We start from the raw sequence: 27,735 nt of genomic DNA, 5'->3' as shown, positions 1-27,735 counted from the left end.
CAAAGACTAAGAGCAGAGAGCCAGTAACACCTGGAAACAGTGAGTGGCATCAGGGAGAAAATGGCCACTGTGACTGAATGAAGATTACCAAACCAAAAAACCAAACCCATTGCCATTGAGTCAATTGCACCTCATAGTGACCCTGCAGGATGGAGTAGAACTGCCCCATAGGGTTTTCAAGGAGCAGCTGATGGATTCTAACTGCCGAACTTTTGGTTAGCAGCCGCTCTTAACCACTGAGCCACCAGGGCTCCAAATGAAGACTAGAAAAGCTTATTCTTGCAGTAAATACATTGTCAGGAGAACATGGTAACTGGGAAATACAGTGAGGAGGCTTATCTCACGGAATTTAAGGCAAACCTGTCGAAAGTTTACAAAATTCACACACCAGGGAGACATCACCTAACACAGTGCTTATTCCACTCAGTCATGAGGCCCCAACTCAGGGCTCTTGAGTTTCACTCATTTCGAGAGGTTCCCAACTTGAAGCTTAAAGCATTAAAAACCTGACTAAGTTCTTCACAAAGAACTTCAGAGCCATAAAAAGTGATTGGGATACCATGTGTCCCACAAGTTACCAAAGGGCTTAAAACATTTTTAAAAGAGCTTTATATCTTTTTCCTAGAATTATGTTTCAGACTGGGTTTTGCTTTTTTTATTATTACTAATTTATAGAGTTTCTGTGTATATTTTTACAAAAGATTCTGGGTTAATTTAATTCTGTTCCTTCATTAGTCAGGTGAAGTTATTTTACCTAGAAATGTTAATTCTCTTATATATTTAGATTTGTGTTTATGTGTATGTCTGTGTGTATTAATCCTTTCATTTTGAAATCGCATTTTCAGGTTTTAAAATGCTGTGAAACCTGCTATGACTTGTCATTACCTTAGATGCAATTTAAATGCCACTAAAAAAACAAGTGCATTTGATAAATAGGAATTTTTCTCAATAAACAAAGTATTAGGGTCCAGATAAGGTTTTAAGTAACGTTGTAATACTTATTTTTTCAATATAAAATTATGTTCGTAATTTAATTTGAATAGAAGATTTAAAAAAAAGGAAACAGCATAACAAACGCACCACTTATTGGTAGCATTTTCATACTTTTTAAAGTCTTTTTTCATATGTGAATTTTTTCTATTAATATTATTTATATATGATATTTATATTACAAATACTCATATTTTTTCCCTTAAAATTATTATGAGCATTTTCCCTTGTCATGGAACAGATTTTTGAAAACAGAATTTTTACAACTGAATAATATTACATTGTATGGCTGCGTTGTATTGTACTGGTTTGTGGTTTTTCAGTATTATTAAAGTATTCTAATCTTTGCATATAGTATTTGATTTTATAGTTATTTCTTTAGCAGATAGTCCAAAAAAGGAAATTATTTGTTCAAAGGGCATAAACTTTTTAAAACGCTTTTGATGTTTTTAGTCAAATTACTTTTCAATTTGAAGTGAGTTTTAGCACAATCTAGCCAAAATTGGCTATTTTGAAAGACTTTTAACCACATTCTAAGATAAATATGGAAGAACCCCTCTATAAAACCAAAAAAAAAAAAAAAAACTGATAACAAACAGTGATAATGATATGTATATTATAGGCTTTCCGCTTATGGAGAGAGATCTGTTGTAAATTCCATGTATTTTGTACTATGGTTTCAGCAGCAACATAATTAAGCTGTGGATCCAGTAGATAAATGACCCAGAGAATGTGTAGAGCTCCAGCAGGTATAAGCTATTTTTTCCCCAACTTCTAGCACATCTTGTTCATTAAAAAAAAAAAAAAAAAATTGCTATCGAGTTGATTCTGACTCATAGTGACCATATAGGACAGTTTCCAAGGAATGGCTGGTGGATTTGAACTCCTGACCTTTTGGTTAGCAGCTGAACTCTTAACCACTGTGCCACCAGGGCTCCGTGTTAAGCACAGTACTTAGCAAATGTTTGATGGAATTTGTTTTCTTGAATTTGAGTCTTTACATTCAACTCGTTTTTATTTCTGCATTTCTTCTTCAAAGGAAATTTAAATAATTTTAACGCTTTTTCGAAGTCCCCAGTTTTTCCCCCCTTGGTCTTTTTATTCATCATTTTTGAGATTTAAAACTTTTTGATTTGTGAAAAGTTAAGAGGTCCCTCTAGTGGAATATTTAGGAAATACATGGCGTTATATTTTTATGGAAACATGATTGGTTGAGTTAAATGGTGGGAGCATAGTGTCATACTTTCCAATACAATGATGTAATGAATGGTTAAGTTCCCAGGTCTCTTTCAAATCTTATTTTGCCTTTAACACAATGAGTATGGTTAAGATTTGTGAGGAAAATAGTAGGAAAGAAGATAGCTGTAAATGTGCCAATTTATGGGGCTGGCTAGACTTTTTATGACCTAGCTTGGAATGCTAATCACTGTTAATGAAGTTGTGTCTGTGTAGAAAAGTTAGTGTTTTGAGAAGTGGCACGAGGTGGAAATATCATGATAATTACGATTCATCAAGTACAATTTAAGTACTTCTTGTATCCCAACCCAACCATTACCTTTAATTTCACAATGAGTCAGCAAGGTAGGTGGTATCAGACCCACTTTATAAAGAACTAAAGCTCAGAGTTCTTTTATAAAGTATGTGCTAGTAGTATGTGATGGAACTGAGAATATAACCAAATTATTTGCTCGTTGTTCTCACTATACTGTTCTGCCTCCCTCTTAGATGGAAGGACTGGGTTCTTAACCCTTAACTCCAGCTGTTGAGTGGACAAGGGACTGACCATGAATAAGGGTTAGGATCTGAGGAAGTAGTCAAAGTAGATGCATATATATAGATGACATATTTTCTCTTGTTCCCACTTAAGTTTATAGGTATACCTAGTCTGTAATGGAACCAGGATCTGAACCCATGCCTGCCTGATTAAAAAACCATGTTCTTTTCATTATTCCTGGACGTGAAAGATCAAGTTCCCATTGAATCATCAACAGTTAAATTGTACTTAGGATTACATTTATTTCTATGTGTTATATTTGTAATTGGAGCCCTGGTGGCACAGTGATTAAGAGCTTGGCTGCTAACCAAAAGGTCGGCAGTTTGAATCCACCAGCCACTCCTTGGAAACCCTATGGGGCAGTTCTCCTCTGTCCTATATGGTCACTAGGAGTCGAAATCGACTCGACGGCAGTGTGTTTGGTTTTTTTTATATTGCAATTATTTAAAGGATGGCATCTGATGTACAGCATACATCGTCCGCAATTAACCAGAATATTCATTAGCCAGTTGCATAGGTGTTGTGATCATGTAAATTATCCCTATTGTGAATTGTCCACAATAGGTTTTAATATTTGCTTGACTTGTCTGTACCAATGCTTTTATCTCCCCCATACCAAAGCTTTGTTGCTTTATTTAATGAGCTGAGTCTTTTATATGGAACAGTATTATTTTTGTACTTTGAAACTGTAAGTAAATAGCCTCTGACATGGATTTTAAATACAGTTTTGGCCAATTATTTTGAAAATAAGGTACATCTGGGGGAGACCATGGGAGTGTGTGTGTGTTTGTGTGTACACAATGTATTAAGGTAGAGTTGTTAAAAATTTGGGAAAACATGCTTTGAATTTAGAAAGATTTATTTGAAGCACTTAGCAGTATGTTGACCGAGCTATTGTGTTTGTGTACTCATTAGACCTGCTTTAAAAATTAAAAGCTTAGTTTTCTCCTGATTTTTTCATCAGTTATTGGAAAATTTTTGTTTTATGTGCTGGAATGCCTTACCTAAGGGATTGGCAAACTACTTCCCACAGTACAAATCCAGCCTGTGGCCTGCTTTTGTATGGTTTGGGAGCTATGGTTTTTACAATCTTTTTAAAGCGTTGCTTAAAAAAAAAAAAAGATTATGTGACAGAGACCAGAGATGTACATAGCTGCAAAGCCTAAAATATTTTCTCTCTGGTCCTTCATGGAAAAGTTTGTCTACAACTGCCTTACATACAGCTTTCCAGGTAGCTACAAAAGTGAATAATAAAACAGTTTAGATTCTTAAAATAAGGTAGATGCTATCTGTGTATGCTGTGATATTAACAAGTTATTTAGTTAGCTTAAACTAGAAAAATTCAACTTGGTCCATAAAAATTCCACAGTATAGCACTGCAGAGGTGTATATATTATATAAAGTATTTGTGGAAGTAATGGCCCGTGTAAGACCTCAACACCCTATTATACCTTTAATTGAGATTATAAATAAAATATCAATTGTTTTTTGAGACTGTATATTCATAAAGTGAATATTTCATGGTTCTACTGTATTCTAAATACCAAAATAAAACCCCAAACCCATGGCCATCAAGTTGATTCCGACTCATAGTGACCCTAAAGGACAGAAGAGAACTGCCTCATAGAGTTTCCAAGGAGCGCCTGGTAGATTTGAACTGCTGGCCTTTTGGTTAGCAGCCCAACTCTTGACCACTATGCCACCAGGGAGTGAATGTTGAATGGTATTAACATGGGAAAGAAAATAGGAAAATGGCAACAGCTACCGTTTTCTTACCCTTATAATCAGTCAGAAGTCTTAGGCTCTTTGTTCCTTCTCATGTGCAGCTTATTAGGGAATGTGTCATTGTTAATTTGAACCATTATTTACATTTTTAAGGATAATTAATGAGGATAGTAATGCTATTTACAATGTCTTCTGTGTCCTGGAAGTATTTTATATTTAAAACATACAACTAGTAAACTTGAAAATTCGTTTTCACATTATCTGAAATTTATATTATAGTCTAGTCTTCAGAGTTCTGTGTTGTGATACAAAGCGTGTTCTAACACTTTGAATGTTGTAGTCATACAAGTTGAAGAGCGAGTATTTAAAAAAAAAAAAAAAACAACAGTTGTTGTTGAGTCAGTTCCAACTTGTGGTGACCCCATGTGTTGCAAAGTAGAACTCTATAGGGTTTTCAAGGCTGTGACCTTTCAGAAGCAGATTGTTCTTCTGAGGTGCCTCTGGGGGTTTGAGCCCTCAGCCTTTCGGTTAGTAATTGCGCGTTTAGCCATTTACAGCTAGAGACTCCTGAGAGTGTGTATAAAAACCAAAAAACCAAACCTGTTGCTGTCAATTTGATTTCGATTCGTAACGACCCTGTACAACAGAGTATTACTGCCCCCCTAAGGTTTCCAGGGAGCTGCTGGTGTATTCAAACTGCCAACCTTTTGGTTATCAGCCTAAGCTCTTAACCACTGTGCCACTAGGGCTCCAGGAATATGTATATAAACACAGATAAATACGACATGTGTATTTCATTGGTTTCTATAACATCCATGCCTTTGAAGATTTTATTATCTCCATGTCTTTGAAGGAAATAAATGAGTACAAAACCCTTTTTAATAAAAAACCTAAACTAGTCAATAACATTACAAAAAAGAATAAACGCAATACTGTCTCCAGCACCATGGATAATGCATATTAATCTTGCTTTATAGATTTGCAAAGAACTGTATAGTTTGTGCTTTGTTTAATCTTGATCTACGCAGTGTAACAGAAGTACACTCTTGATATCGCTTTATTTTTCAATGTTTAGATATTTTTCTATTCTGATTTTAGAGCGAGTATGAATTCTATTTGGTTTAGTTACACACAAAATGATTTCTAATAGTGTATTTATGACAATTAAAACAATAATAACCAGAAATTATTTTGTATAATTCTATTGCATAACATTTTAAAGTAATGTTAACACTTAAACAGAAATCATCTTTTTTCTCATTCCTTTCTAGCTCCTGTTCATATGTGCACATCTTTTATAGTTATATAAATTAAATTTTGTGTTTTATTTTTTTAAGCATATGGTTATTTAGCTCTTATCAGTGATCATTTCTTAGTTTATAATATCCCATTGAAATGATCTCATATATAAAGTATTTCTCAATTATTAAATATTTACACTGGCTATAAACTTTTTGGTGTTTATAAATAATGCTGTAATGAATAACTTTTGGTGGGGCAAGGGTGGGTAACAGATGACTTAAAATTATCTTCATCATCTGAAAAATCCTGGTTATAGTTACACATAGGTAATGGTGCCTAGCAAATTAGTTCAATTGGTAAAACTTTTTATTACATTTACAAATTTGTATATTAAAATAATTTTTATGTATCATATTAGAATATATACTATACTGGTCAAATAAAAGCCTTGTAATTTCCAATGCTTGAAGAATCTGTTGATAAAATACAATTCCTATTTCTTATAAAATTATTTTTTTAAAAAGCAATTTTAAAAAATAACTTATTTTTACTTTTAGAAATTCATTCTTTGGACTTCAAAAGTTCATAAAGGCATACTTTCTAATAGGATATAAACTCCATGAACACAGGGAATTGTAACTTCAGTGTTACCATCTGTTCTTTGTTCAGTGTTGCATCTCTAGTTCCTAGAACAGTACCTGGCACATACCAAAAAACCAAACCAAACTCGTTGTTATCAAGTCAAGTAGAACTGCCCCATAGAGTTTCCAAGGAGCAACGGGTGGACTTGAACTGCTGACCTTTTGGTTAGCAGCTGAGCTCTTAATTACTGTGCCACCAGGGCTCCACCTGGCACATAGTGGGATTTTAATACATATTTGTCGAATAAATGAAAGATATTTATTACAGTATTATTTGATGTATTTAAAAATTGGAAATACTAAATGTTCATCAATAAGGGGTTGTTTAAAGTGTAGAATAAACATACAATAGAACACTTATTTTATGGTTAAAAAAAAAATTGGAGTCCATGTATTCCAACATAAGAACTCAAAACACTTTGTTCTGTGAAAAAGCAAGTGGAAGAGTAGTATAGATAATATGATACCACTTTATTTTTTAATATTTTGATTTTAAAAAATCACCCCTTTTTATAGCAGCTCTTACACACTTCTTGGTATCAGGACCCTTTTAAACACCTAAAATTACTAAAGACCCCAAATGGCTTTTGTTCGTGAGACAGACAGACAGATAATTTACCAAAGCATGTATTAAAATTGAAGAAAAATTTTAAATTTGCTTTTTCATTGGGAATAATAATGAATCTATTGCAAGTTAACATAAATAATGTATTTTTATAAAAAAAAAAAAAAAGAAACTTTTCCAAAATAAAAACATGTTGTGAGAACAACAGCAACCCATTGCAGTCCAGTCGATTCACTCATAGCGACCCTATGGGACAGAGTAGAACTGCTGTATAGGGTTTCCAAGAAGTGGCTGGTGGATTTAAACTGCTGACCTTTTAGTTAGCAGCAGAGCTCTTAACCACTGTACCACCAGGGCTCTATACAGTGAGAAGTGTGGCATTGTTTGACATTTTTGCAAATCTCTTTAAGGCCTAGTTTAATAGAAAACACCTGAATTCTCATATCTTCTCCTATTTTGGTTGAAGTACATGAAGAAAATCCAGCTTTCCATGGATATGTAATCAAAATAATGAAAATTATTTTAATAACCTTTTCAGATAATTATATTCTTCTTTGATAATACATCAGAATTCTACAGGTAGTTCTTAAAGGTTAGTTGCAATGTGGAACATGAAGCCATATCAGTGAACTTTTTGTACCGAGTTTCGTTAAGTCCTTTGGCCTATTTTGCGCTTTGAATGGGTCTTCCTTCCCCACCCCCTACCCATGCGTGATTATCAATAGTTGTCATTTTTCTCATCTAAAAATAATGTCCTATAAAAAAGTGGCTAATTCATTGTTATCACAATAATACTTTAAAAACAAACTGTTGAAAAAAAGAAACCCCAAATATGTAAATATTTTAAAAAATGAGAGAGAAGAGAGCAGCAAAATATTAACAGTGGTTATCTTGCAGTAGTGGGAAAACGGTGACTTTTTTTCCTTCTTTCTCACCTTTGTATTTTTCTGTATAATTAATAATGCATTTTTAGTATATTAATAATTAAAATATGTTATATAAAGATAATGTATGTTGTTTATAGGACACCTTACATGTCCAAAATATGCCTGGACATAGTATCAAACTCTTGTTATGTATCTTTTTTTAAATGTGAATTATTAAGAGTAATTAGTTATTTTCTCTATTTTTCTGGTTAGGAATTAGATCCTGAATATGAAGATATATTTAACATCTCATTGCAGTGGATTTTCGAAAATGGAAAAGATGTTGGTATAAGGTAATGCATTTGATTTCCAGTTTGACCATTTTGTACTTGGAAGAAGTGACTTTGATTTTAAGCTCTCCCTTAACTATTTTTAAATAGGTGTGTCGGTTATGACCCTGATGAAGAACTGACAGATATAACTGGTGTGCAATTTTTACAGTCCACAAGGCCGCAGATGCCTTTCTGGTGTCGTTTTCGACGTGCTTTTATTACTGTAACCCACAGGTTATTGTTGCTCTGCTTAGGTAAGTTGTAGAGGGTAAAGCCATGTTTTGGTGTTCATGAAAAAGAAGATACCTTGCATTGTAGAATTTTTGTATGTCCATATTTCACTAAATGTCAGGATTGAGAATTCATTTCTGTGATAGTTGCCATGCAAATCATATCCAAAAGCCTTCATTAAAATATAATAAAGTTGGATGTTTTCAAAATGTCAATATCAGTGTAAGGGCTTAGAAAGTACCGTAAGGAGAGATGGAAATAAAACTTTGTCGGAGAACGTCACAGACAAAGCAAGTGTAGTGCATACATAGAAACCTGCTCCAGAAAATAGAACTAGAAAACATAAAAAAATTACAAGTTTGTTAAAATTATTTTATTTTAAAAATACCATTACCTGAATTAAAATTTTCATCCTGGTTTTATGTGACTATTTTGATTAAAAATCAGAATTTTGGAGTTACTCATTTCTTTTTTCCAATTATTTTTCAAGTCCTATAAAAATAATTGAATTTTGTTAAAAGTAAGGTATGTTTTCATTCTTACGAGACTCACTTTTCCAGTAGTTTAATGTTGCAAAGGAAAAAAGCTTGTGAAACATAGTTGTGATACTGTGTTTTTAAAAAAAAATTAGTAGTTCGAATTTAAATGCTCAGGTATCAATGTAATGGAAGAAATATTTTCTCTAGAGAGATTAGTGAAACTCTGGAAACTCTGTAACATTAAACTTTTCTGTGTGGTTTTAATTATATATATAACTCAACCTGTCTTGACCACTGATTCCCTTACTCCATTTTGATGGTTAAAATAATCATTATAGAAAATGTCATTAAGTTTCTTCTCTTTGTTTTTGTTGTTGTTTAATTTTGCTTTATTTTTTTAATACCAAATTTATCACCTGGCTACCCAGTAGTTTGAAGTTGCAATATTATCGAATGCTATTAGTCACAATTTGTATAACACAAAATTTATAAATATTACAGGCGTGGCGATGGTGTGTGTGGTTCTGCGCTACATGAAATATCGCTGGACAAAAGAAGAAGAGGAAACAAGACAGATGTATGATATGGTGGTAAAGATTATAGGTATGGTAATTTGTAAAATCTAAAGGGTTTCTAGAATAGTCGTTAAGTGATAAACTACAACATGATGGCAAATGATTGACTCATTTGTTTGATTTATTTTCAGATGTTTTACGAAGTCATAATGAAGCTTGCCAGGAAAATAAAGATTTACAGCCCTATATGCCTATTCCACATGTGCGAGATTCCTTAATACAGCCTCATGACAGGTGTGTTAAAAAACTTTCTGAGTTAACAGAAGTCAAAATGTAGGTGTCTTCTCTAGTCTTGCAAGTTATATAGAAAGTGGTCTCAGACCTGTTGTACTGTACAGGCTTTTTTGGGTGCCTGCAACCCTCCTTTCTAAACTCTTTTCTATTACTCTTCTGATTTTGAGTGGTACAGCAGACAGCTGAATTTCTAAATCATTCTCATTTCTATACATTCTTGATTCCTTGTTATCAGTCTCTACCTTACTTCCTTTAATTTCTTTGGTAAACAGAGGCAAACATTACAGCCAGTGGTGTTTTTCTAATAATATACTTCAAAATATTTTGCTATTCAAGAAGCTTTTTAAATAAAAGAACTAAATGATATGTTTTAGAAAATGAACGACGATGCAATATCTTAAAGCAGCATTCTTAATACATCAGAATCATCAGTGGAGCTTTTGGGGGGAAAATACATGCTCCACCTTTAGAGATGGAAATTCAGTTAAATCCAAGGTGAGGCTCAGGCATGTAAATCTTATTGTTTAAATTTCCATAAATAGTGATAAGAACAGCCCAAGTTAACAACAACCACTATCTTCAGTTACTACTGTTTGAAAAAGAAGACAACCAAGGTGAGAGTAAATTTGTTATTTTGTTCACATGATAGAAAAAAAATGAAGAAAGTCTGGGATAGAGCTGTTGACTTCCTTGCTGCCAATGAGTCTAGAGTCCGCACAGAAACACGAAGAATAGGTGGTGCAGATTTTCTTGTTTGGAGGTGGATCCAGCCTTCTGTGTCCTGTGACAAAATATTAGTAATACCTTCTAAAGTATGGCAAGGTCAAGGTGCGTATTTTTAAAATATATATATATATATGTATATATATATATAAGATAAATCTTTTTCTGACTTTTAAAAACTATGTCATACTTGTTTGTTTTATGTGAAATAGCACAGTTCCAAGATGTGTGAAAACAAAGCTCTTTTTCAAATTGCATACCTTAGGGGGAATCAGTGTTAGCTTCTTATGTATTCTTCTACACTTTTCTAATAATCTACTTTTTCAATAATCCAAACATAAGTCGTTTCTCTTTAATTTAATAGAGTACTATAAGCATTACTTTTATCTTGCTTTTTTCACTTAACAAAGCAACTCAGTATTATAGATCTAACTGCACTCTTTTTCCTTAATTTCTTTATGCAATTAACAGACGCATAATTCTTATAGAAAAAGACTTGAAACTTTCTAAGTGCCCTTATTCCCGCCAATTTTCCCTTACCTCCTTCCGCTTTCTCACAAACACCCTTCCACCTGCGTATCCCTCTTGCCAAGTAGCTTTGATAGGTCTTTCCATATTTTTTAATGCATATATAGTTACACAATATGTATATGTAAGTATATAGGTGCTTTTGGTGATTGGTTGTGTTAGAAAAATTAGATTATATCATATATACTTCTGTGCATCTTAGTTTTCTCATTAACAAATACCTCTTGGAAATCCCTGCAAATCAACTCATAATTCATTATTTTTCATGGCTTTACAATATTCCATGGTATGGAATAAATCTTAGTCTAATCAACGATTCATTTTGTTTACATTTTTTTCTAAAAGTAAATAATAATCTGCTTAGATGTATAGTTATGAATATTTATAGTTTACTTTCTGTAGGATTGATTCCTAGGAAGAAGTAGGATTGCTGGGCCGAGGGAGCTGAATATCCTTTAATTTTAATAGATGTTGCCAGATTGCTTTCCAAAGTCCTGAAAAAATTTCTTTTTCCACCAGCTATGTCATTATGTACCAAACTGTACTAGTGATAGCTATTATCTCACTTGAATTTTTTACTTTCTGATGGTTAGTTGCGAAGTGAAATCTTGTTAATTTGCATTTTCAGAACCAGGAGTGAGTTGAGCCTCTTTGTTGGATTCGTTTTCTGTGATTTACCAATTCCTATCCTTTGCCTATCTTTATGTTGGGCTATCTCTTTTTCTAAGCAATTTGCCTTATAAAACTGAAAACAAAATTCAAAGCCAGTCAGATCTGATTACCTTAGTGCTTGCTTGTAATGGATTTGGAGTCTCAGCCTAATTTCTTCATAAAATTAGCAATTGGTACTAATGTATGCATTTGAAGCTCAAGAAAAGGCCATTCTTTTTTTATATGAATTTTTTGACTGTTAAAGTTTTCTTATTTTTAAAATGTGAGATTTTTCAAGATTAAAGATAATTTCTTGACCTAGATAATTCATGTTCTTAGAAGTTAGTAGTGGTGTAATTTGTTTTGAATCTGTTAAATTGGATACTCAGTAAACTCTAGGATTTAACTATTTTGGAATATTATTTTCGTTTTATCACTTTGAAAAGATAGGAAAATTTTGTACAAGTATGATAAAATACAACTTCAGGTCAGTTACAGTAGTAGTAATACTTGGCATAATATTTTTATAAATGTCCTGCTGTTCTGGTTTAAAATGTCCCTTCTGGTTAAATGCATAGGTTTTGGAGTCAGACAACCTGGGTGTTCCAGTCCTGATTCTGAAACTTACTAATAAATCTATGGCCGTGGGGAAGATATCTTAACATCTCAGAGCCTTAGTTTCCTCAGTTGTAAATAATAATACCTACTCATAGGTTGTTGTGGACATTAAAAGAATAATGTGTGTAAGGCATATATTACGTGCCAGGCTGTTTGTGCTAAGCGGAAAACTTGATGGCATAGCAGTTAAGAGCTATGGCTGCTAACCAAAAGGACAACACTTTGAATCCACCAGGCACTCTTTGGAAACCCCACGGGACAGTTCAACTCTGTTCTGCCGTGTCGCTATGAGTCGGAATTGACTTGATGGCGATGGGTTTGGGTTGGTTTCGTTTTCTGTGCTAAGTACTCAATAAATTTTAGCTAATATTATGATTACACTTAATAAATGTTAATTCTTTTTCTACTTTTACAGTAGTGGTTTCATCAAGCTTCCAGTGTATTCATTAAACAAATGTTCACAAACTATATGCTAGGTACTGGCTATCTTTAAGGAGCCCTGGTGGCATGACGGTTAAAGCACTCAGCTACTAACCGTAAAGGTCAGTGGTTTGAACTCACCAGCCACCCTGCAGGAGAAAGATGTGGCATTTTAAGAATTTCATCATAATAACAATTGTTGCCAAAACATAGAGAAGCTGTGGAATATTCTTTAATTCTTTACTGATAGTTATACTTCCGTTGCCTTGTTTAAATATATATATCTTTAATGTGTCTGTATCTATGTATATCTTAGTATGGATTACACTTCAACATAAAACAAAAATCCTCACAACTGGACCAATAAGCAACATCATGATAAATGGAGAAAAGATTGAAAGTTGTCAAGGATTTCATTTTACTTGGATCCACAATCAACACCCATGGAAGCAGCAGTCAAGAAATCAAATGATGCATTGGGCAAATCAGCTGCAAAAGACCTCTTTAAAGTGTTAAAAAGCAAAGACATAACTTTAAAGACCAAAGTGCGCCTAACCCAATCCATGGTGTTTTCAACCACCTTATTTGCATGGGGAACCTGGACAGTGAATACAGAAGACCGAAGTAGAATTGGTAACTTTGAATTATGGCGTTGGTGAAGAATACTGAATATACCATGGACTGCCAGAGGAATGAACAAATCTGTCTTGGAAGAAGAACGGCCAGTATGCTCATTAGCAGCAAGGATGGCAAGACTTTGTCTTACATACTTTGGACATGTTATCAAGAGGGACCAGTCCCTGAAGAAGGGTATCATGATCAGTAGAGAATCAGCAAAAAGGAGAAAGACCCTCAACAAGATGGATTGACACAGTGGCTACAACAGTGGGCTCAAGGATAACAACTTCTGTGAGGATGGCGCAGGACTGGGTAGTGTTTTGTTCTGTTGTACATAGGGTCTCTATGAGTCGGAACTGACTTGACGGCACCTAACAACAACGACAATATCACATGCAAGTAAAATTTTGCTGAAGATAATTCGCAAGCAGTTGCAGCAGCGCATTGACAGGGAACTGTCAGAACTTCAAGCCAGATTCAGAAGAGGACGTGAAATGGGTAGGTAGTCATTTGAACAGAACAAGGGGATACTGTGTGGTTTAAAATCAGGAAAGGTATGCATCACAGCTGTATCCTTTTAATGATACTTAATCTATGCTGTGCAAATAATCAGAGAAGCTGGACTATATGAAGAATGTGGGATCAGGATTGGAGGAAGACTCATTAGCAACCTATCGTATGCAGTTGACATGACCTTGCATGCTGAAAGTGAAGACAACTTGAAGCTCTTACTAATGAAGATCAAAGACTACCTAGGCTTCGGTATGGATTACACCTCAACATAAAACAAAAATTCTTACAACTGGATCAATAAGCATCATCATGATAAACGGAGAACATATTGAAGTTGTCGAGGATTTCATTTTACTTGGATCCACAATCAATACCCGTGGAAGCAACAGTCAGGAAGTCAAACAAGATATTTCATAGGGCAGATCTGTTCCAAGAGACCTCTTTAAAGTGTTGAAAAACAAACATGTCACTTTGAGGACTAAGCTGTGCCTGACCCAAGCCATGGTATTTTTAGTCACTTCATATGCATGCGAAAGCTGGACAATGAATAAGGAAGACCAAAGAAGAGTTGATGCCTTTGAATTATAGTGTTGGTGAAGAATACTGAATGTACTATGGACTGCCAGAAGAACAAACAAATCTGTATTGGAAGAAGTACACAGCCAGAATGCTCCTTAGAAATGATGATGGTGAGACTTCGTCTTACATACTTTGGACATGTTATTAGGAAGGACCAGTCTCTGGAGAAGGATGTCATGCTTGGTAAAGTAGAGGGTCAGTAAAGCAGAGGAAGACCCTCAACGAGATGGATTGACACAGTTGCTGCCAACCATAGCAACAATTGTAAGGATGCCACAGGACCAGACGTTGTTTCATTCTGTTGGGTCACTGTGAGTTGGAGGCACCTAACAACAATATAAAGAAAATAGGTTTTGATATTAACTTGTATTTTTATAACATAAAATATATATCTAAATATAACTAAATCAAAATTTTGCTTTTGTTTAAATATATCTAAGCAAAATGTTTTATTACTATGTAAATATGGATGTATGCATTGAGTGGGGAGGGTTGGTTTGGTTATACGTTAAAATATAGTTATTAACAGGAAACTTAATGTTTCTCCCCTTATAAATGCAGTAGTTTAAAAGTTTCATGGTTGGAGGATAGGTAATTACAGAGTCTTCTAAATTCATTGACACTCTAAGTTGTCTTCCTTTAATAGTATTTCCCCAAATAATTGTTAAATAACTGACCTCTGACTTTTTAGTGTTCAGTTTCTAAACTATAAAAAAAAAAAAAAATAGTTAAATATAAATTGGGTAATTATATAGCATTAATATCTCTAGAAGTATTTTAAAGTATCAGTGAAATATCAAACGGTACCTGCTGGGGAGCCACTGAATTGTTTATGCTTCTGATAGATGTCCTATTTAGAATAAACAACATTTATTCGAAGGATCCAGAGGTAATTCCTGAGGTATTTGAAATGTATCATTCAGTAACTATTGTAGTTCTTGTAGCCCCACAGCTGCTTACAGTTTAGTTTAAAATATATATATATATATATTTTTTTTTAATTTTTTTAGTTAGGGAGACAAAAATTGATTTGACCTTTGGGACTACTTTCTGACTGTAAGTGGCTAGAAAGAGTTTCTCTTAGATCTGTTAATTTGTATATCCTTAGATCTCAGCTATGATAAAATGGTAGAAATACTTCTTTTTTCTCTGGTTCACCTGCTTCTGGCCTAGGCCAATATTGGAATTTCAGGGACCTAAGATTGCCTGCAGCTAAAAGGTATCCCAGAACAGAACAGAGCCTATGCACTGCTAGAGAAGTCTGGAAGATACCAGAGGTTCACAGACCACTGTGGATGTGGGGTTTGGCATAGATTGTGTCTAGTGACCATTCTTCCACTCCATACCAGCCACCACTCCTTTGGTCTCACTCAGACTTTTCTTATCACTAGATGCTTCTGGAATCTTTAATTAATATACTCCAGTTTTAATCACAGACCCATCCTTTCAAGTTTTCTGCTTGTGTATTTCTATTTTAACCTCTCCAGAATTCCGAATTCTTTGATACACCTACACTATCCAATTGCTCAGCCTTTCTCTTATCTGTATTTTTTTTTTGTATCCATCTTAGGTTTCATAATCCATCTTTCAGTCACTTTCTTGCCAACATCCTCTCTTCTCACCCACGTGGTAAATTCCAACCAAAGATGAAACCATATTTTATCAGTACCTATCTATGTGAAGTCTCTGAGCACTGTAGGAGAAAATCATACAGCTTGGCACACTGGTAACTACTATAAATAATCAACCTCAACTGGGCTGTCAGCACCACCTCATGCTTCTAAATTTTATTGGTCATTTCACTTTCCTACTCTCTTCAATAACAATTTTAGATTTCCTCGACTGTTTTTAAACCTTTATCCTTCTCCCCTTCCTCTAATTCTCAGTTAATGACCTAAATAGAAGTGATCAAATTACACCTGTCTCAAGTTTCCATCATCAAATCCATAAATTACCAGAATCTGCACTCATCCTAGCCTCCTATTAGAACTGAAGAGCTGTCTCTCAACAAAGAGCTGATCTTGTGTATCCCTGTATCTCATTCCCTCTAGTCTTTTCAAGCACCTTCCTTTTCCGTGGCTTCAGTTCCTGCCTCTACTGCATCTTTTCATAAGCATTTAGACATGCTCCAGTCTCGCTCATCTTTAAAACACATCATTGAACTCCACATTGTCCTTGAGCTATCACTGTTTCTCCGTCTATTTATAGGTAAATAGCATTGAACAGTTAACTATATTCTTTTTTTTTTTTACTTTATCACCTCTCATTTAATCTTCAGCCTACTCCAATCTGTTCTCCATCCCCACCCCACAGAAACAGCTTGAGACTTCCATGTTATAAAATCTAGTGGATTCTTTTCTTTCCTTATTTTACTTGACCTCTCAACAGTATTTGACAATTAAACACACACTCCTTGAAACGTTCTTCTTTTGACTTTGGGGATGCCACTTTCCTCTGGTTTTCCTCCTACCTTTGACCTTTTTTTTTCCAGTCTTCTTTTGCTGATTTTCCTCTTTTTCTGGACCTTCAGGTGTTGGAGAAAAGGAGCATTGGTGGTTCAGTGGTTTGAAAGGTCGGTGGGTTGAACCTACTAACCACTCCACTGGAGCAAGATGTGACAGTCTGCTTCTGTAAAGATTTAGTCTTGAAAATCCTATGGGGCAGTTCTACTCTGTCCTAGAGCGTTGTTATGAGTCAGAATCGACTCAACAGCAGTGGGTTTGGTTTTTGGTATAGGTATTGGAATTTCTCAGGACATCTTCTCATTCTGCCTCCTCTTCCTAAACAATCTTATGCTGTGACTTCATTTACCACATATATATTGATAACTCCCAAATTTATTTCTTGAACTGAGTGTTCTTTTCATATTTTTATACCCAGCTATATACCTGTCTTCACTAGGAGGTGGACATCAGAAACTCAACATGTACAAGAACTCATTATCTTTTCCCAAATTGACCTCTCCTCCAGTGTCTCCAGTCTAGTTAATGATACCATTCCTCAACTGATCTGGCCTAAACCTGGAATCCTCCTTAATTTCTTTCCTACTCCCCTGTGTCCATTCTTTCAAGAAGTTATGTCAACTCTGCCTCCAAAATATGTCCTAATTTTATCCACTTCTTTTATCTGTATTGTTCACCTCTCTTATCTACATTACTCTGATCTCCCTTTTAGACAAATACAATAACCTTCTAACTGGGCTCCTCACATTTACTTCTATCCAGATGATTAACCACATTACAATCTATTTTAAAAATTTCCAGTTTTAAAATTTTACAGATCACATCATATTATTCCTCTCCTTAAAACACTTGAGTAGCTTTCTATTGCTCTTATGATATGTCCAGATACTTTAATGTGGCCTACATGGCTCAATAACTTGATATCTCCTTATCCAGGCTTATCTATTTTCCAGCTCGTCACATTGACTGTTTTGGTTACTTGAATATACAGGCTGGGGCTGTGTACAGGTTCTTACCTCGGCTTGAAATATTCTTTATACCTCTCTTCACCCTCCTAATTTTTATCTATTCTTCCAGTCCTAGTATAAATTTCACTTCCTTGAGGAAGTCTTATGGGACACTCCCAGAATAGGTTAAGTTACTTTTAAAGCTTTCTGTACTTTTCTCTCTTTGGACTTATTGCAGTTATAATTACTTGCGTGACACCATTGATCATCTTTCTCCCCCACTAAACTGTAAACTTTCTGAGACCAACTGTGTCTGTCTTGCTGACCTTAACATCTAACGTGAGTCTGGCTCATAGGAAGCATGGATTGAATATTCTTTGAATGAACTGAATGACTGGATGAATACCTTTCAACAAAATGGAATGAACTGAATCAATGAATGAATGAATATCTTTCAACAAAATGGAACAATAGCAAATAGTAAAACAAATTTGTTCTTTTGTAGCATTTCACTTAGATAGAAGAAATTCACCGCCAAATAGTTTGACACCATGCCTAAAGATTCGAAATATGTTTGATCCAGTTATGTAAGTATCATAATCAAGAGTACGTGTAAATTTATTTAGAATATTTGGTTGAAAATGTATGTGTCTGTATTTGGAAATCTGCTTTCCTTCCAAATCTCTTAACTACATAAAATATTATGTTCCTGTCCTTTATTTTGTTAAATTCCAAGCAAAGTTTTGGCTATAAGACACAGGTATATAATGACTTGTAAAATCTTTGTACTTGTTGTGAATCTTCATAGCAGATAAATGCTTGAGACAAATTAACATGCATTATTTCAGAAATTTCTTTTCCATGTAGTTACAGAAGCACGTGCTACCCAGAGAATAGCAGAGTCAAAAGTCAGTGCTTTAGCAGCCTAATACTTTACATATAAGCTGTAATAATTATTAGAATGAGCTTCCTAGAGGCCACTGCTTATCCAATAATACGAAATGTCAAGTTCTGTTTTTTTTTTTAATCCTGACAGTAGAAATTGCATTATATATAAAATATCCTTAAGTCTTATCTGATAACCCATTTATTTCAAGAAATAATTGATATAATGAAATTCTAAATAAGTGACAGCAAAATTGGAAATGTAGGGAAGTACTGTCAGCACACACACACACGCATGCATGCTAACACACATACACACATACCATCCCTTTTGCAGAGATAGAAATAATTAGCTCTGTGCTGAGCTCCCTATTGGGAATCTTACTTCACACCTTTGGGATTAGGAAATCAATGCCAGGCCAGTCTTCTCTTACCTAAGATAAAGATTTACGATTTAAAGTAAAGCTCTGATTCCCCCTGCCTACCATCTATGTCTCACAAATAAGACAAATTTGCATTACAGCTTCCAGAAATCCTACAGCTCTCATGATTGTAAGGTGACTATTTGTATAGATGATTCTCCTGTATCACTCTTCCATTTTTTAGGAAAAGAGAAACTCAGAATACACTATTAGAATTTTCCTTAAGTTCAGGAATTTGAAAATATCAATAAAAATAAAGAAAATATTCAGCTTTCAGAAGTTTATGAAAACTCATTAAAAGTGCTTAACACTAGAAAGATAAAGAAACAACTGCATATACATAGGATTCTAAACATAAAATAACTCGGCACATCTGCTTTGCTGTGGTGAGCTAATCCTTCATTGCCTCAGCTCTGTGTCACTCTTACACTGGAAAATGAGGGAAGAACTAGGACTAAATGTCTTTTTAATCCACCTACTACTAGTCAACAAGCATTTATTTATTACTACTAACTTTAACGATATGTAGATTTTAAACTATCTCAATTCTAATAGGATATATATGTTGCGTGAGACAATGAAGTCTGTTGAGTAGGAATATGGTTGGTGATTTTTGTTTTCATTAATTTTTAGGGAAATAGGGGATCATTGGCATTTGGCAATTCAAGAAGCAATTTTAGAAAAATGCAGTGATAATGATGGCATTGTTCATATTGCAGTAGACAAAAATTCACGTGAGGTAAAGTAACTTTTAGTATTGAATTCTACTTTTTGTGTTTGTTGCTATTAAACTAAAACTATTTCTTTTTTTTGTCACAGGGCTGTGTATATGTTAAATGTCTATCTCCAGAATATGCTGGAAAGGCTTTTAAGGCATTGCATGGCTCATGGTTTGATGGTAAGAAATTTGAATTCTATAAACATTTTGAAAAGATAAATTATGGCTCAGTGTTAAACTACATCAGATTTTAAATTAAAGAGTTTTAGATTTTTTTTTTCATTTTGTGTTCATGTGTCTTTTACCACAGTTTATTTCCTATAAATATCAAGCGTATTTTTACAGATCTAAAATACTATTTTTATCTTACAACAGGGAAATTGGTTACAGTTAAATATTTACGACTAGATAGATATCATCATCGCTTTCCCCAGGCTCTTACTTGCAACACTCCCTTGAAGCCATCAAATAAACATATGAACTCTATGTCTCATCTTCGTCTTCGGACTGGCCTCATCAGTTCTCAAGGAGGTTCCTGAAAAGACTTTCTGCTACTCCGAGGACTGTTATTTACAATAGGAAAATTCCTGTTTGGCTTCCTGTCTTCCTTTTTAAATGCTTTTTGTATGTATTATTTTTATTGATGAATAAGCTGTTTGAATGTTCCAGAAATCTTAAGGTTCCAGAGGGACTTAGCAGTGAGGCGGTAATGCTGAGTAGATAGACTCATTGTTTCATTCAGTTTTGGGAGCTCAGTTAAGCCAATGCATTTAAAGTTTTGCATGAGGAACATTGACTGCTTTATTAAATATTTTCAGATGAGGTGGTTGTATTTTGCCACCAAGAAATGTTTGGATAACCACACAAAAGCATGGTGAAGAGGCTTCTTGTATTTCCATAATTTCCTGTGAACTAACGTGAGTTTTTGTATACAGTCACCTGCACAGTTCCTTACAGGCTTATGTGGTAAAACTGTTAATTTCCCAGTTTAACCTTAGGTTTCTATTGCTTGTAAGAGATTAATTTTCTGCAGCTGGAATATGGGAAAATTAATTTGATTTTAGTGGTTGCATATAAGTATAAGGGGATGTACATGTACTTAAACTGGTCTTTGTATATATGTATAAATGCTGGTGGTGGCGAAAGTAGTTTTGTGAGGATGTCTGCATTAAAGCAGTAAAATAAGCTTCCTATTTTATTCGTAACCTAATGTGTATGTATATGTATATATGTGTGTGTATGTATATATATATGTATGTATGTGTATATGTATACACACACATATGTATACATATGGCTGTACTGTAACATAGCTCAAACAGCCAAACACCTGGAAGTATTAGATACAAGTTTAAAATATCTTTTATATGTTTTATATAAAAATGTCTGAGTATGATTTTGTGTGAAAGTTCTGATACCAGTTGTAATGAATTCAAATTTATGTGAGCAATAAAGAAACAATTGGCAAATATTGGAAAAATATTTTGTGAAAAGCTGTATTTATTATAAATACTAGGGCTGTGACATAGTACCATTGGGATTAAGTCACTTTTTCCACTCTATTTATAATTTAATGAAATGTTAGCACCCCTGTTGTCTGTCAGGTTTAGAACAGGGCATACTGTTGCAGCAAAATGTGTATTTGACAAATGGTATTTGCAATTTTGGGTCGTGAAAGTTTGCAATATAGTAAATGCACGAGTGACCGCTGGCTTTGTGCCTCAGTATTTAATTTGTTTCAGTAAATTTGCTTTGTTACTGTTTATGATTTCAAATTAAAATAGTTGCTGAGCAAAGTTTACTTGTAATCTAACAATTGGCTTTTTCTTTTTTTAATAACTGTTGATCTTGTCAGTCCAAATGAGTATGTGAAGCAGCTGAAATTATACCAATTCTGATTTTGTTTAAAGCTCAGTTTCCTTTTTGTTTTATTGTATATGGTTGGGTTTGCAGCATGAACTTGCACAGCTAATGCACGTTTTCTGGTTAAGTAAACATGATGCACACTATTCTGTAACAGAAAAGCCTATTGTGCCTTACCTTTGTGCTTTTGTGGGCACCATGTTTATGAAGAATAAAAAATGATTTGTTACCTGAAGAGAATAAATTTTAAATTCTCAGTTTATGTCTCAGATGCTAAAGTGTGAAAATATATATAATATATAAAGTAACCAATATTTCTGTATTTTATGTGCATCATAGTGATTTATCTGAGCTTAGTGACCCCATCTTGTGACCTTTTACAAGAGTGAATGTAAAAAATAGCTGTGGCATTTTAAAAGGTCGCCTTTTGATGCAGATGCATCTTTTTCTTGCTTCTAAAATATATTTCATGTAAACATTGTACATTTATTATTGTAATATATACTATTATGCAGCTTATTTTACCTGAAACTGTTAAGCCGACCAAGATCCCTCCCTGCAAGACAGATGGGAATGTGTATAATAACTAGGTATCGAGAAGTTCCGAAGTTTGATGTAATCTGTTACTTGTCCTGTTTGAAAAAAAAAGGAAAAAAAATCTAATTAAAAATTTATTAGGGTTTTTTTAATGCGTCTTGGCTTTTTAAAAACTTTTGAAGTGCTTTGTGTCTTTATTTTTTTTTACTGGTGAAAATAGGTTCCTTTATTTTAAATACTGTGTTTGGGGATCTGTGAATAAATGTGTGCATATAGAGATGGGTGAGGACCCTAAAGCTTACTTTTCTGTATGAAAATGCCTTTGTCCAACTCTCAAGTGTTTGAACCAGTGTTACTCAAATTGGGGCAAGAGTGTAAATCAGCTGTATCACTAAAAAATATTTAGCTCTGCTAGGTGTTTTTTTATAGCAACACTTCCTCAGAGAAGGAAGCAGTTCTTTTATGTTCTGGCTGAAACTCCTTACCTCATCCTGAACCAATAACAAACAGTTCATGGGTTGGCTACTTTGAGTCTCACTGGTTTAGATTTTCTTGATGGTTTGAGTCAAAAGCCTTGCTTAATCACTCAGTTGGTGGCTTTTATTGATTGCTAACAAGCCCCAGGCACTGTTATTTGTTAGGCATGGCTGGATCCTCAAATGATCACAATCTAGAGCAAGAAGATAGAGCAAAGAAATTAAAAAGGTAGTATGACATAGTAAGAGAGAAATATACTGAGGGAACTTTGGGAGTACAGAGGCACCTTATGCATCTTAATAGAAGGAGAAGACACCAGGGCTGACTTTGTGGATGAGGTAACAGTTGAGCCGTATTTTTATTCAGTTTAACATTTAAATTTAAATTATTAAGCACCTGTTAATCAAATAGGTATAGCAATAAAAATTGCTTTTCCCTAGAGCTTTCAGGGGAGCTTCCATTCTTGTGATGAGCTTATAAAAATCAGTGTATGGAACCTGTGTTATTATAAAATCCATTTTCATACTCATTGGTGTGTACCTTCATGAATATCTTTTAAGCATTGAAGCTTGATTTTGGACTTCGATACATTCTCATTGTATGGTATCCACTGTTTGGATGACAAGTTGTGATTTCCAGCTGAACAAAGTTTTGATGTATTGTGTGCCCAGAATATTTCCTTTAATAAGATTACCCTGTAGTTCTCATTCCCTGATACTAGTGACATCACATTACTGTAGGTCACCTACATGGCCTCTTCACCCTTTTTTCCTAGACTTACCTTGGCAAGTCACTCCTTCCAAATGACTGAACAGAGGATGGTAAATCAAGCAGAATTTTGCCAGCTGCTCTTTTGGAAAAGATACTCAAGAACAGGTACTAAGAATTGAAAATATTTAGGAAACAGAAACTGTGGATTAAAGAAACTGACTGTCCAGTATGCTCATTCTCTTGGCCCAGATAGCATGACTAGCCCTAGGAGGAAAACATGGCTAGAAATGCATCTTGATGGTAGGTTGCTGTCCCTGAGAAACTCTACTATAGGCAGAAGGGTAGACTCATTTTGTTGATTCTTAGATTTTAAATCTGGTAGAACCTGTGCACTTAGGAGATTTACCTTTTCTTCTACTGATAGACACTGGAAATCTGCAAATGCTCTTGAAATTGGAAAGACAGGCAATCTAGGCATGTAGAATACATGAACAAAGACAGACTGATGAGAAACAACCCAGTGCGTGTGTAAATTACAAGCAGTTTCTTACGGTTGATTCACTGAGGACAAGGCAGTAAATATAGACAGGAAGGTAGGCAGTGGTCAGATCATGGAAGGCTTTGTAGTATGAAATTTGGATGTTGGCTGTTAAAAAGAGTTTAGGTAAGAAATGGGTGATGAAGATTTGCTGGGATGAAGGATGGAGACAGCATTTGAAGAATAGGAGATAAAATGGGAAGGGCTTGATAACTCACTAAATATTTGAAAGAAGTTGATGATGTCTAATATTCTAGCACGGGAAATTGAACCCTAACATTTAGAGAATAGGTGATGGCTTAATTAGCTAGTTCTGTATCAAAAAAAATCAAACTACAAATGGGTGGCTTTTTAAAAACAGAAATTTTTTTTCTCACAATTCTGGAGGCTAGAATTCCAAATTCAGGGTGTGGCTCTAGGGGGAGGTCCTTCTTTGTCTATTTCAGTGTCTAAACCCAAACCCAAACCCAAACCCATTGCTGTCCAGTGGATTTTGGCTCATAGCGACCCTGCAGGATAGAGTAGAACTGCCCCATAGGGTTTCCAAGGAGCAGCTGGTAGATTCGAATCGCCAACCTTTTGGTTAGCAGCCGACATCTTAACCACTGCACCACTAGGGCTCCGTTTCAGCTTCTAGTAGCTGGCAATCTGAGAGTTTTGGGGTTTGTAGGTTTATCTGCCTCCATTGTTGTCAGATAGCATCTGTCTTCCCCCGTGTCTTTGTGTGCCTCTGGTCTAATATGCTCTTTTTATAGCTCAGAAAGCAAGTAGATTTAGGAAGGCCCTGATGCTGATAGATCTCATTAACATAACAGAGAAAACCTTATTCCAAAACAGGATTACATCCACAGGTATAAGAATTAGGATTCTAACACATATTTAGGAGGGACACAATTCATAACTTCATTCTGGTCTGATTTAACTTCCAAAGGGATGTTTTGTTTTCATCTTCCCTTTATCAAAATAAAACTGAATAAAATAAAATGCTGCTAATGTGAACATTTGAGATTTCAGTGGCTCTATGTTTCCTACTGAATGATAGTTAAGTTTAACTTGGTGTTCAGGGTCTGCCTTTCTAGCCCAGAGCTGTCCAATAGAAATATAATGTGAGCCTCTTGTAATTTAAATTTTCTAATGGCCACACTGAAAAAAAAAAAAAGTTTAAAAAAGGGTGAAATTAATTGTAATATATTTTACTTAGCCTTATATATCTAGATTATCAATCCCAAGATGTAATAAAAATTTATTAATGAGCTTTTTTTTTTTTTTTTCCTGCACTAAATCTTTAAAATCTGGAGTGTATTTTACACTTTCACTTAGGGAGACTCTGAGACAGGGGACTTTCAGTGCTAAAGGTCACCTTATAGCCCATCTTAATTTGGATGCTACATTGTTGTTGGCAATCCTTGATTTGTATTTAAAGTTCATAAAATCTACAGTTGAAAAAGTAGAATCACGTACCCGTTTTTCCAAACATGCTTAAAAGTTTTCCTATAACTAAATTGTGTATCAATTATTAAATTTAAATTAATTCAGGTTAAATAAAAATTTTGTTCCTCAAGCACACTAACCACATCTCAAGTGCTCAGTAGCCACATGCAGCCAGTGCAAGCCTAGACCAACGTGTACCTTTCTAGTCTGTGTTCTACTCTTCGCCACCTGTGCTGTAGCGAAACTGAACTTACCTTTCCTATGCATAAAAATATCTAACCTTTACTTTATTATGCCTTTATTGACATTGGTCATAGAGTCCTTTTTGCCTGGAAGAACCTTCTTTTCCTGTTTCCATATGCCCAAATCTTGCCCATTCTTCAAAATCCTATACAAATGTTCCCTCCATAAAGTCTTGTTGACTTCCCCTGGCTGGAAGTAATCCTTCCATGTGCACTGTAAAAAAAAATTTGATTTTTTTTCCTTTCTTAGTTTTAGCAGTTGCTACCTTGTATTATAGTATCCTCAGTCTAAGCTAGTTTGGCTTTTGTCCTCATCACTCAACTGAAATTGTTCTTCTAGAGATCACCAAAAAACTTTTGCCAAATTCAAGAGTCACATGTTTTCAGCTTTCTTTAACTCTGCACCATCTGGCATAGTTGATCATTACCTCTTTTTTTATGGTTAAAAATTTTTCTTTATAAGATAGTACACATATACTAGAATATATATAAAATACATGTACAATTTAAAATACACCCAATCACTTAAGATTCAAACATTAACTTTGACACCCCTCTGTTGTGCCCTTCCCTGATAACCCCTCTTTCTTACCCAATTCCTGGATAGCTATCTACACGTTTTCTCTAGGTGGTATCATACAGACCTAATAGCTTTAAAAGGAGCCCTGGTAGTGCAATGGTTAAGTGCTCAACTGCTAATCAAAAGGTCGGCAATTTGACCCACTAGCTGCTCCACGGGAGAAAAGACCTGGCAGTCTGCTCCAGTAAACATTTAAAAACCTGTTGCCATCAAGTCGATTACTGCCCTATAGGGTTTCCAAGGAGCAGCTAGTGGATTCAAATTGCTGACCCTTTGGTTAGCAGACAAGCTCTTAACCACTGTGCCTCCAGAACTCTCCATAAAGATTACAGCCTAGGAAACCCTATGGGGCAGTTCTACTCCATCCCGTAGAGTCACTATGTGTCAGAGTCAACTTGACAGCACACAACAACAATGGCTTTAAATATTTGTTAATAGCTGAGGACTTTTAGTTGTCTACTTGAAGTTCAGTCTCTTTACCGTGACAAACTTCATTTTATTTGGCAATCACAGGCTCCTCTGCATTGCTACCAGCATGTTTCTATAGTCTTAGTAACATTGGTGAGCAGAGGTCTGGCAGAGGAACATGATAAATTACAGAGCTACACTGGAACAGAACTTCCCAACTGGTATGTTTCAAATGGGTGACAGATGTGCTGAGACCTTAGAGTGCTAGCAGGACTTGGGGTGGTGGAGCTCAAGGCCTGGTCACCTCCAGCAGGCTGTATGCACTTCCTTCATGTAACCAGTGCACTGTGCAACTATCATCCTTTTCTTTGAGTGCCATAAAGTCAAAAAAAAAAAAAAAAAAGGTTGGGAAACACTTGTTCTAATTAGCTAGGAACAATGAGAGTATGAATAATATCATTATTCAAACAGGGAGTCATTTAGTTTAGGGAGCATCTCAGCAGAGAATGAGTGAGGGGTCAGATTAGACATTTCCTCTGACTGAATTAACTCCAATTCTATTTTAATATTAGATATCAACATGATATTAGTCTTTGACTTTTATTTGTTAATACTCCTTTATTTGTTAGTACTCTTCTTTTTGTCCGTTAATATGCCTCGATAAATTCCAGGTGGAATAAAGACTTGAGAAATAAAGCCATAAAATATAACTAAAAGAAAAATCAGAAAACTTATGTGATAGATGGCTGAGCACAAAAAGAAACCACAAAATGAAAATGTTACATGTTTAGTTATATTGAAGTATGTAAGGAAATTCTGAGAACAAATTGAAAGACAAATGGAAAAATAATGGTAGCATATATTATTTGCAATAATCTAAAAATAAAAATTATTCTAACAAAAAGAGACTAGGACCCAATTTAAAAAAATAGTCAAATGACGTCAGGAAATGATTCACAAAGAGCTGCAAATGGAAAACAAATATATGAAACATTCAGCCATAAAAATAAATGAAAATCAGCAATTGAGAAATTACTTTTACATATAAAGTTTGATAGATTTGGCTTGAGTTTGGGGAAAACAGACCACTTACATAATGCTGGTTTTTTGTGCAAAATGATGAGCATTTCTGCACCTCGATTTCATAACAAAAATTCAATGTTCATATCCTTTGATCTAACGTTTTAAGTTTTAGGAGTTTATTCTGAAG

General features: G+C 34.6%; 1 protein-coding gene across 2 annotated transcripts in view; it reads left to right on the top strand.

Annotated features, from left to right (window-relative positions):
- Nucleotides 1-26,964, top strand: part of LEMD3 (LEM domain containing 3) — a 91,805-nt gene extending 64,841 nt beyond the window's left edge. Inside the window, exons 5-13 of one of the 2 annotated variants that reach the window (XM_003405581.4) lie at nt 8,077-8,156; nt 8,244-8,389; nt 9,347-9,448; nt 9,552-9,654; nt 10,304-10,482; nt 18,219-18,300; nt 19,654-19,759; nt 19,840-19,918; nt 20,114-26,964. In XM_003405581.4, the coding sequence (XP_003405629.4) occupies nt 8,077-8,156; nt 8,244-8,389; nt 9,347-9,448; nt 9,552-9,654; nt 10,304-10,482; nt 18,219-18,300; nt 19,654-19,759; nt 19,840-19,918; nt 20,114-20,277 (1,041 nt within the window). In that variant the 3' untranslated portion in view covers nt 20,278-26,964. Of the gene's footprint in view, nt 1-8,076; nt 8,157-8,243; nt 8,390-9,346; nt 9,449-9,551; nt 9,655-10,303; nt 10,483-15,874; nt 16,031-18,218; nt 18,301-19,653; nt 19,760-19,839; nt 19,919-20,113 lie in introns of those variants that run through there. The other variant, XR_010321817.1, reaches the window with a different exon arrangement.
- Nucleotides 26,965-27,735: the final 771 nt, after the last annotated feature.

The sequence above is a fragment of the Loxodonta africana genome, chromosome 4, assembly GCF_030014295.1.
Source record: "Loxodonta africana isolate mLoxAfr1 chromosome 4, mLoxAfr1.hap2, whole genome shotgun sequence".
NCBI classification, from domain to species: Eukaryota; Metazoa; Chordata; class Mammalia; order Proboscidea; family Elephantidae; genus Loxodonta; species Loxodonta africana.
Note: the sequence above shows the minus strand (reverse complement) of the source record. Positions and strands in the feature narration are given on the sequence as shown.